The sequence below is a fragment of the Bos mutus genome, chromosome 2 (genome assembly GCF_027580195.1).
Source record: "Bos mutus isolate GX-2022 chromosome 2, NWIPB_WYAK_1.1, whole genome shotgun sequence".
NCBI lineage: Eukaryota > Metazoa > Chordata > Mammalia > Artiodactyla > Bovidae > Bos > Bos mutus.
In genome coordinates, this window is record NC_091618.1 from 122,445,776 (window position 1) to 122,456,941 (window position 11,166).

The window sequence follows — 11,166 nt, forward strand, 5'->3', positions numbered from 1 at the left end:
CCAGACTTAGCAGTTAAGAAAGAAAGGAGTCAATCCAAACTTTCATTTTTCAGAGTAAGACTTGGACAAGTTAACCAAATTCAACCGCTTTATCTAGAGAATAAATCACAGATCTAGAGAATAAATCACAGATCTGTAGACAACTAAAAGAAAAAAAATTTTTAATTTAGGATATAATAGAGATTCAATAAATAGCCAGCATTACTTTTACTTTTATTACATGTTCTTTTTGCTAAAGAAAGACATAAAAGGGAAGCCTGGCATGCTGCAGTTCATGGAGTTGCAGTCAGACATGACTTAGCAACTGAACAACAACAAAGAGAGAAAACTATTTTTAACATATAAATGTACACCTACTGAACATGATCTGAAATTATTGTTGGAATTTACTTAACACTAACACTGCAAGTAAATTATCAAACAAGAATACAAATTAAATTTTCAATCACCCTTGCCAGTAAAGACAAAAATTTTCAATACCAATACTTTCTCATCTGAGCCTCCTCATTTTCCACATATTGCATGTAGCTAACTAAATATGTCCATCCTTTTAATTTTCTTAAAATATAAATATACAAGCAACAGATTAAGAATCCTAATTTCATTTATATGTAAACTGTACCATGCTGCTTCTTCATTTTTGGAAATAATCTATTTTAGTCATAATATAATAAAATATACATGCACATATGTTAGCATTTGTACAAAAAATTGTATAAGTATACCCTTGTGGCTCAGACGGTAAAGCGTCTGCCTACAATGTGGGAGACCCGGGTTCAATCCCTGGGTCGGGAAGATCTCCTGGAGAAGGAAATGGCAACCCACTCCAGTATTCTTGCCTGGAAAATTCCATGGACAGAGAAGCCTGGTAGTCTAGAGTCCATGGGGTGGCAAAGAGTCGAACACAACTGAGCAACTTCACTTCACTTCACATACACAGCTTATTTTTTAAAAGTGGGAGATGAACAGGCAGAGAATTTCTGAAGTCATATGAGTTTTTGACAATAACAAGTATTCCTTCTGTAATCATTTAAAAAATTTATTATTTAAGTTATTTAACAATTCCACAAAGGAAACAAAAGGTGGACAATTTACCACTGCCACTTAAAAATAATAAAAATAAGCCTCTTTCCTAAGTATTTTTCAGTGATCTTTATCTCCTCAGCCTACCAACCAGTATAACAAGAAACAGAATTATTAAATCCTCATTTTTACAAGCAGCTTCCTTGAAAAGTAAGGAAGTAGGATTTGTTTACATAAATATATACATGTTTTATATATATATATAGAGAGAGAGAACTTAAATACAGATGATGGAGAGACAATGCTTTCTTAACATGTTTAAAGGTTTTGATACTAAAAATCTCCCTGAGGAAAAAATCTTATAGGTACTAACAGTACTTCTACAACTTGCCAGAATCCAATCTTTGAACATGCTTTCTTCTCCTGATTAACCCACACAGAAAGTAAGGCCCTTAAATGAGGAGAAATGTAACACTGAAAGGGAAGACTAAAGCTGATTCCCCTTTCTTTACCCTGATTGCATACTTCACATACATTTTTTTTACCTCCATTAGATAAGCAGATATCAGGTAAAGACTTTCAATTTTACACTGCTATTAACTTCTTTACTCATAAAATAAATTTATCCAAAATCACGGGCAAAAGCCTGTAATAAAAATACTCCATTAAAAAGAAGTTTGCAATAGCTGGATAGGTATTTTCACCTTTCTGTCCTTTAGAATTGAGGCAGTAATTTAACAAGATGAAAAATACGAAAAGTATTAACTGAGACCTTTTTGGTATAGAATTATCAAGTTCATGTTGGTGATGGCGTAGGAAAAAATAGAAAAAAGTAAGAAGGAATAAACATACACACACACACAAAATTAAGCTCAGCTAAAAAATGTTTCCTTTTTGGAATTTTGGTCTATGTGTTTGCTAAACAGCAGTAAAATTTCAGAAAAAAACAAATGTTGCTCCCAAAAGTTACTGAGAGTCCTAAACAAATACCATCTTACATTCATATAAGTTTTAAACTATTTTCACATTGTTATAATTTTTTATCTTCACAGTCTTGTGCAGTAGACAGATCATGTATTACCATCCCTGTATTAAGAAAAACTAAACTGAGCTCAGTTAAACTGTTTAAAATGGGTCTTAACTTCTACTTTGTAAAGATAACATAATCAGAGTTGGAACAGACTTGAGTGTTCCTTTCAGTTAATTTTCCCCCATCTCACAGATGAAAAACAATGAAGCTCAAGGAAGTCAAGACACCCACCCAATATTATAAAACTCTCAGTGACATACTGAAGACTGGAAGGCAGGTCTCCTAACTTCTGGCTTGATACTCTTTACTTCACCACACTGCCCTGCCATATCACAATGAGTGATATACAAGTAGCCTGAAATGTTAAAAGTCACTATATAAGTGGGTAGTAGTATTAGCTCCAAAAAAGGGAAGACATTTTTAATTTTTAAAAAATTATGACATTATGAAATAAACAAATTTAAATGTAAAACTACCTACCACCTTTACCTTTTCCCCCTAAAATCCTCCTTCACATCTTCTTAAATCTCTGATTTGATTACAAATTCTTAAAATTTTCATAACCTGTACATATTTGTTCATTGTTGTTTAATCACTCAGTGGTGTCCGACTCCTTTGAGACCCCATGGACTATAATCACAAGGCCCCTTTGTTGGTGGGATTTCCCAGCCAAGAATACTGGAGTGGGTTGCTATTTCCTTCTCCAGCCTGTACATATTAAGATATCAAAAATTACTCAATTGATAAAATTTTATTTCAAAAAGCAAAATATTTTTCAGGGGCCATGCTACATTCATTCCCCTAAGTATTAAAGCCTCTTATTCTTGGTTATAGTAACTCAAAGTTATTTTATTGATACCTAAGTCACTGAAATATTTTTCACTCTATATGCTCACTAAAATATTGCCATTGCAGACTTTTAGTTGAAACAGTAATCAGATCTGATAGACAATCTAATGCAAACACGAATTAATGAAAATGTGGTAAATGACTGGCAGACATGTATTATGCGGTAGAAGGGTTTTTTTTTTTTTTTTTTTTTTTGGACTATAAGAGATTGAGATTGAAAAGATTACGTGGGTTTATACTGCCATAAAAATGTAGACAGCACGAACCTTATAAACACATGGTAAACAGATCTTATTCACTTTTGGGGGCAAGATTTTTGAACAAATGTTTCAATCCCAGTCAGCCAGGAAGATACGCCAGCCTTTATACACAGCTCTATACAGGCTGAAAGACTCAAAATCCATCTGATGTATTTGTATATAAAATCACGTGAGGAGGGCAGATCAAAAGCTATTATTATTAAAATTAGAGCAAGATTACACATACACACTCATATATATGTTGCATATACATACATACATAATATGCATAATGTATTCATCCTTTTCAACAAGTCCTAACTGAAAGCTTCATGGACCACATAAGACCTCAAGTGGTAGTAATTAAAAAATGAGTAACACAGCCCCCACTGAGCGGGAACTCACAATCACTCAGACAAGGTAGAAGTATTTCTCAAGAAATTATAAATGTGTTAAGTGCTGAAATATAACATTTCAATAATTCAAAATATTAGACACTTGGATATAATGATCAACTCACTTTAAATTGTACTAGTTCAATAATGCAAGAGCCTAAAGTTTCTCAAAAGAGGAAGTGAAAAAACAGGCTTTTGAGAAAAGGCAGTGAACTGAAGCATCTGAACGCTTAGAATTTAGTCTAATCTTAGATGATTTATGAAGATGAAATTTGTAAAATCCGACTATTTTCATGCCATAAAAATGTGTAACGAATGCTTTAAAAAGAGGAATTTTGCCTAAATACCCGAATCACTTTTGATGTTACTCTCACTTCCTCTTTTGGAAACCATCATAACCATTTCCTTTAACCACAATACCACACGTCTAGTAACTTTTAGCGACGTTTGTCTTGCTTGTTTCTTTGCACAAAGATCGTATAGGAACGAATTTCCAAGTTAAAGAGCATCTCACAAAAAAGTTCAGGTCAATGAACCTGTAAGTAATACTATCTAAAATTATTACAAACTTACATAAACTTATAACCAAGTCTCTTCTCGGTAAATGCAGAGGGTTTCACTGGAATGACCCTGAGCTCCTGTCACACAAAATATTAAGTGTGAAGAGGCATTTTACTCTCCAGAGTGCACTAGGTTTAAAGTCAACCAATCCTCATATTCAGGGATGCCAATGGAACACAGCCATCGCTGCACAAAATTTATCCCTATTAAACCAGGACAGACTTCTCCTCTAGAATTTCAGTGTCTTACATCAAATTGCTGAAATAGGTCAGTTTTATATTGAACTCCATCATACGAATTTTTAAGTATTTTTTTCTTCAGGGGCCCTAATTTACAAGGGCTACAACTCTACTGCTACGATTAAACTAAAAGGAAATATTCAGAATGCATTAAAAAGCAAAAAAAAAAATAATTATTAAGATATAACATCAAATACACACTGGAAACTGTCAGGATCTAACTTGCATCAAAAAATCTTAAGTTTTCTCTTTATCAAATTACTAAAAACTTACTAACTTTGCCTTAAAAGGAATGGAATTCTGGTCTTTCTTTTCTAAAGTAAATTAATGTAATATTTGCTCTTTTAACCTATTTTTCTTAACTCCAACTCAGCCTTCCATTCCTTAATCTTGCAAAGCCATGTAAAGACGTTCAATGGGCCTATTAGCTAGAGCTCCTCAAATGATCAGACTACACCATAAAATCAGCATAATAGCAACACAATCACAGCTTTTATTTTGTATAGACACCAAACGTAAAGAAATTTAAGAAACGATGTTTCGGTATTATCGACATGGTTGGAAAAACTAAGATGAGGAGGAGTAAAGAGAAAAGAGAGAAGAAGGCTGTTATTCCTGTCCTAGTGACTCACAACCCAAAAGTATTTCAGGAGAAAACTGGTTCCACCCTCACTACCACCTCCTTTCCACCTTCAAAATGAAATACTTCTAAATCGTCAACACACTCTTAAATGGCTTTTATTTGGCAATCCAGAATAAAATGGCCAAGTGGTGGAGATGCAGGGCTCATCCAAATGAGCCATTCCCTTCTCACATTCCCACTTACATCCAAAAGAACTGAGGGGAAAAAAAAAAAAAAAAACTGCTACCATCTCCGCCAGATTTCTACCATTCGATCTCAGTTATGGAACACCCAAGTTTTCCTATCCCCCTCCTAGGATCTCATCCATCCTCCTCCCTTTCGCGCAGACCCAGTTCCGGGGGCCCGGGGGCCAGGGCGCCGAGGAGGGGGCGGCAGCGGCGCCGGCGCCCCTCACCCCGCGCCGGGCCGGCCAGTTCCCAGTGCTGGGAGCGGGCAAATGGCTGCTCTCCGCCCCTGGCCGGCCCGCGAGCCGGCGGGAGAGACGCCAGGGCTCCGCATTAGGCCGCGGCGCACCCCGGCAATCCCGGTGGGGCCTGCGGCCGCGAGGCCGTGCTTTCTGCCCCGGGCGCCGCCCGCCGCCCCCATTGCCCAGGCCTCCCCTGCCCTCCATCCCGCCTCCGCCTGCCCGCCGGCCCCGCCGAGGCCTCGCCGGCCCGTGCGCACCTTCTTGATGTTGTAGAGGCGGGTGAGCATGCCGACGCCCCGGTCGTTGAGGATGGTGAGCTTCTCCGCCAGCTTCTGCTGACTAGGCTGCAGCACGGAGCGCGACATGGTGGCGGCGGTGGTGGTAGTGGTGGTGGCGACGGCGGCGGTGGCGGTGGTGGGGCCGGCGCCGCCGGCCTCGCGCCCAGTCACCGGCCCACGGCCTCCGCAGCTACCTCGGTTGGGCCTCCTCCCCTCCCGCCCGTGACCTCCGCCTCAGGGGAGCGCGCCCATGGCCCTCGCGCCCCAATCCCGTGCGGGAGGACAGAGCGAGCCGCGGCGGACGCCTCGTCGTCCCTTTTCCCGCAGCAGCCCGTGCCCCGGCAGCCTCCTGCCTTCGGTCCGCCGCCCTTCCGTCCCCACCCCCGGCGCTCTCCGCCCCAGCCCCCACCACCGAGCCGCCTTCCCCGGCTCCTCCACTAGGTGTGGCGGAGGCGGCGGCGTCTCAGGCGGCTGAGAACGAGGCCGCTTCCCCGCAGCCCCGGACGAGCGCTCGGTCACCTGATCTGCCGCGCCGGCGCCCTCGCGAGGCCGGACGGGGAACTGCGCCTAGTTGGGGCGGGTGGGGGCCTCGGCCCGCCTCGCGCGGCCTCGCTGCAGCCGCCGCTCGGGACGCGGCTCCGGCTCCACACGCGACCCAACCCGGCCTGGCCCGCCCACTGTCCGGGAAGCCTAAGCCCGACCTGATGAGGTTACGTTTTTTTGTCCGCCACACACCCCTCCGCTTTCAAGTTTCCAAAAGTTGCCTTTCCACCGCCTCCCTAAAGAAACCAGCAGAAGCCCGCGGGGAGGGGGCGGGGGCAGGGCGGGTTTTTTTTTCTGGCGAGTTTCGCCCGAGTGGGCTGGTGGCTTCATGCGCTTTTCCCTCCCACTGCTTGACAGACGCTCCGGCTGAACACAGCAGATGTGCTCTGCGAGGCGGCCTTCGCCTCTCCCTTCCTCCCCTTTCCAGCCTATCTCCCCCGCTTCAAGGCAGTTCAGGGGAGAGAGGGTCGGAAGCGAGGGCGACTCAAGTTCCTCAGATAATCAGAATCTGACATTTGTCGACGGGATTACCCCTCCGGAGAAGACGTCAATAGAAGAGGCCCTGGCCTGAGGGAGGCAGAAATAAATGTTTCTTCAAGTGCATGAAGGAACTTTCCTATTTTTTTTCTGGCCTCCACCCCAAATCCCACCCCTTCTTGGCAACATTCTGCTTTTCCATATTTTTTTTTTCCTTTTTTTCCTGATCAAACACCTCCCAGTCACACCCGAAGGCTGCCCCCTCTGATTCCAAAAGTGAGCAAAACCAAGGACTTATGTCATTGACTTGGGTGAGGAACTCCAGCAAAGAGGAGTCAAGCTGTTTTGATGGATTTTTTCGCCTTAATTTCGTTTGATGTATTAATTTTTAAGTAAGTGACAAAATATTCTGCCACCTTCAATAAACGACATTACAAAAGTAAGTGTCATTGGATTGATCAAAACACTTTATGGAAAGGAAATTGTGAGGAATATATTCTGAAACTTTTTAAAAATCTAGTGTATGTAGAGTTCCTTCAGAAATTTTCGTTTTAATATTACAAGATCAAGGCAGTAGACTGAACTTGATTTAAGGAGCTTCGAAAAGAGTCCTACATTCAGCGAAAAATCCTACCTGCCATTATACTTGGAGTCCTATACACAAAATTAACTTGAATGAAGGTTTTTTAATACAAACACCTCAGAGAGATCACCTATTGAGCTAGTATTAGTTATTAGCATATTGGGGGGATTTAATTTATCTGGTTGCATTCCAACTTCATAGTTTAAATATTAATTTAGAGAAGGTAAGAGTCTGGAACCTGAGATAGTGAGGGCAGACCTGGGAAGGAGAGGGTGTAGGGAGAGGGGTGGGGAATAAAGATGTGCTTTTTTCAGGGACCAAAGGCAAATTTAACCAGACAGAATTAGAGTCCTACATAGAAAGGTTATATCATTTTCTAGTTTTTCAAACGGAGAAGGCGATGGCACCCCACTCCAGTACTCTTGCCTGGAAAATCCCATGGACGGAGGAGCCTGGTAGGCTGCAGTCCATGGGGTCGCTAAGAGTCGGACACGACTGAGCGACTTCACTTTCACTTTTCACTTTCATGCATTGGAGAAGGAAATGGCAACCCACTCCAGTGTTCTTGCCTGGAGAATCCCAGGGATGGCAGAGCCTGGTGGGCTGCCCTCTGTGGGGTCGCACAGAGTCAGACACGACTGAAGCGACGCAGCAGCAGCAGTTTTTCAAAAGTGCTGTCTAGAGAGAACAATAAAATGGTGCCACATTAAAATCTGAACACAGCTGTCATTTAGAAAAGCCACTATCATGATTCCATATGAACTTGAACACTTGAAGCTGCTTATAACTCAGAAGCACCGGATAGAGGGAGAGCTCTGTAGATTCTAGTCTCATTGTTGAATTTTTATTATAACTAACTTTTAGACATACTGGTCCTAGATTGAATAGAATATTTATATTAGGTGTAAGTGAAGTATTCATAATTCTTGCATTTCTCTACATTTTGCATCAAAAAGGATTTTGTTACTGAGCCAACCCTTTTGAAGTTTACCCATATGTGTAGTGTGAGTGGGCTTCCCCAGTGGCTCAGCAGTGAAGAATCTGCCTCCAATGCAAGAAACCTGGGTTTGATGCCTGGGTGAGGAATATCCCCTGGAGGAGGACCCCACAACTCACTCCAGTATTCTTGCCTGGAGAAACCCATGGACAGAGGAGCCTGGCGGGCTACAGTCCATAGGATCACAAAGAGTCAAACACCACAGACGTGACTGAGCTCACGCATAATATAAAGTTTATTGGAAGTGCTAAGGTAATAATCATGTATTTTCCTATGCATATATGATTTTATGGCAAGTATAATTAGTATATGTCCTTTTATATTTCCTCTCAGTATTTCAGTCTTTGAAAACACGTCATACCATGTGAATCAGCCTATAAAGTTATTATAAAAATTGCCCATCTTGTAGATTTTTTTCTTCCTACTGTTTTCTGGAAAAGCAGAAACTTTTAAAAATGATTAGGAAACTTAGAAAAGATTAGATAAATTTTAAAAAGCTTGATTGACAATTTTATTTCCCTCATCATATAAAGCATAGTTTTCACAATTCCTTTGGTCCTAAAGATTTTCAAATTGTTTCACTTCAGTTAAGAGATTTCTGCTGTTTGTCCCTAGAACATAAGGCTTCAGAGAGATTTAGAAAGTAGATGATAGCTTTTTATTTGCAGTAATCATAGAAATTTAGCTAGCATAGACCAATAGGCCTTAAAAAGTGTGAATTTTACTGTATGTAAAGTATATCAATAAATCTGACTAGAAGTTACAAAACTGTGTTTTGAAAAATTATTTTTTCTTGAGAGAAGTATAAAAGTACCCACTGTAAGGAAAGTAAACATTTGAAAACCCAAACTGGAAAATATATAAATTGGAAGAAGAATAAGTTTGGCTTTATAGAAGAATTCATAATAGAATTATATTTTGTGACCCACAAATATATTTTACAATGATTCAGTTATAAAATCCTACTTATAAAATTTCAGAAACAAATCATGGATATGACATATAGCTTTTTATATATGTGTTATAAAATATTTGATCATTCATAGTAACAATTCTGGATGGATTTAAATGTAAATGTTTGAACAATAAACACTTAAAATGTACAAAATAATGTTATTCTGAGAGGAGATATGAAGCTGTGTAAGGTATAGATTTTAATCTCCCTGGCTCACATTCTGGGCTTCCCTGGTAGCTCATCTGGTAAAGAATCCACGTGCAATGTGGGAGACCTGGGTTTGGTCCCTGATTTGGGAAGATCCCCTGAAGAAGGGAATGGCTATCCACTACAGTATTCTGGTCTGAAGAATTCTGTGAACTATAGTCCATGGGGTTGCAAAGAGTAGGACACAACTGAGTAACTTTCACTTTCACTTGGGCTTCCCTAGTGGCTCAGTTGATGAAGAATCTGCCTGCAGTGCAGCAGACCCGGTTCGATCCCCTGGTCAGGAAATTTCCTGGAGAAGGAAATGGTAACCCACTCCAGTATTCTTGCCTGGAGAATCCCATGGACAAAGGAGCAGGAAAGGCTGCAGCCCATGGAATCACAAAGTCGGACACAACTGTGCAACTAACTCACTTTTTTTTTCAGCTCACATACTGGGTAAGCATAGAACTGTACATACACGAGGAAGTCTGATATAAAGCAGCCTGAGCTACAGGGCTACGAGAGAAGTCTAGAGAGAAGAGCCCCAAATTGAAGTTCCTAAGCGTGTGTGTATGTATTGTTCACATGACTTAGTTGCTCAGGCATGTCCAGCTCTTTGCCAGGCTCCTCGGTCCATGGAATTCTCTAGGCAGGAATACTGGAGTAGGTTGCCATTCCCATCTTTCAAGGGATCTTCCCAATGTAGAGATCGAGCCCAGGTTTCCTGCACTGCAGGCGGATTCTTCACTGTCTGAACCACCAGTGAAGCCCAAAGTTCCTAAGGATTATTCTAAAACTTAGGTTTGTTCAACTTTAATAAGTGCAAAATAATTTTAAGTGCAGGCAAATAATAGGAATGCCCATCACATACATGAAAGAACAAATAAAGTTGAAGGTAGAACAGAAAATATGTAGGCCTGTGATTGCTAAAGCAGGAGAAAAAAAAATTCAATGCGGAAGAAGTATAGAAAAAAATGGGAAAACTAAAGATAACTTTTGAGAACTTGAGGATAATAAAGATAATTTGAAATAGTTGTTGACTTTATTAATTATCCTTCAATGTCTCCTTCTTCCTTAGAATAAAGTCTACATCTCTCAGTCTCCCTTGCAGGCTATTCTTGCCACTAGGACATAAGTTTCAAGAACCTTAAAAGACTGCTGTGTTCTCTTTTTGCCAGTCTTCCCCTCTTATTTCATTCTGCCAAATGAAACAGGACACAGAGACCACTATCTCAATCCCTGAAGACAATGGCCACTCTGAGATGACAGAACATAGAAATGGAAGCTGTAAGTGGGCTTCTTAGAGCAGAACTATCATACCAAACCTCCCCGTTCGATTTCTGGATTTTGTGTGAAACAGAAAGTTTTATTTAAGCTTCTTTTAGCTGGGATTTTTTTTAATTATTCACAACCAAACTTGATCCTAAATAATATTTCTTGTGGTCAACATTATAGTATCATTACTAAGAGTAAAATAAGGACTGCTGCTGCTGCTAAGTCGCTTCGGTCGTGTCCGACAGTGTGCGACCCCATAGATGGCAGCCCACCAGGCTCCCCCTTCCCTGGGATTCTCCAGGCAAGAACACTGGAGTGGGTTGCCATTTCCTTCTCCAATGCATGAAAGTGAAAAGTGAAAGTGAAGTCGCTCAGCCGTGTCCCGTGTCCGACTCTTACCAGGCTCCTCTGTCCATGGGAGTTTTCAGGCAAGAGTACTGGAGTCGGGTGCCATTGCCTTCTCCAAAATAAGGACTAGTAATCC

General features: G+C 41.1%; 1 protein-coding gene across 1 annotated transcript in view; it reads right to left on the reverse strand.

The window, feature by feature from the left end:
* Positions 1–6,025, reverse strand: part of NCKAP1 (NCK associated protein 1) — a 105,827-nt gene extending 99,802 nt beyond the window's left edge. Inside the window, exon 1 of the mRNA XM_070359272.1 lies at positions 5,643–6,025. Coding sequence (XP_070215373.1) covers positions 5,643–5,750 — 108 coding nt within the window. The 5' untranslated portion in view covers positions 5,751–6,025. The remainder of the gene's footprint in view (positions 1–5,642) is intronic.
* Between the last annotated feature and the right edge of the window lie 5,141 nt (positions 6,026–11,166).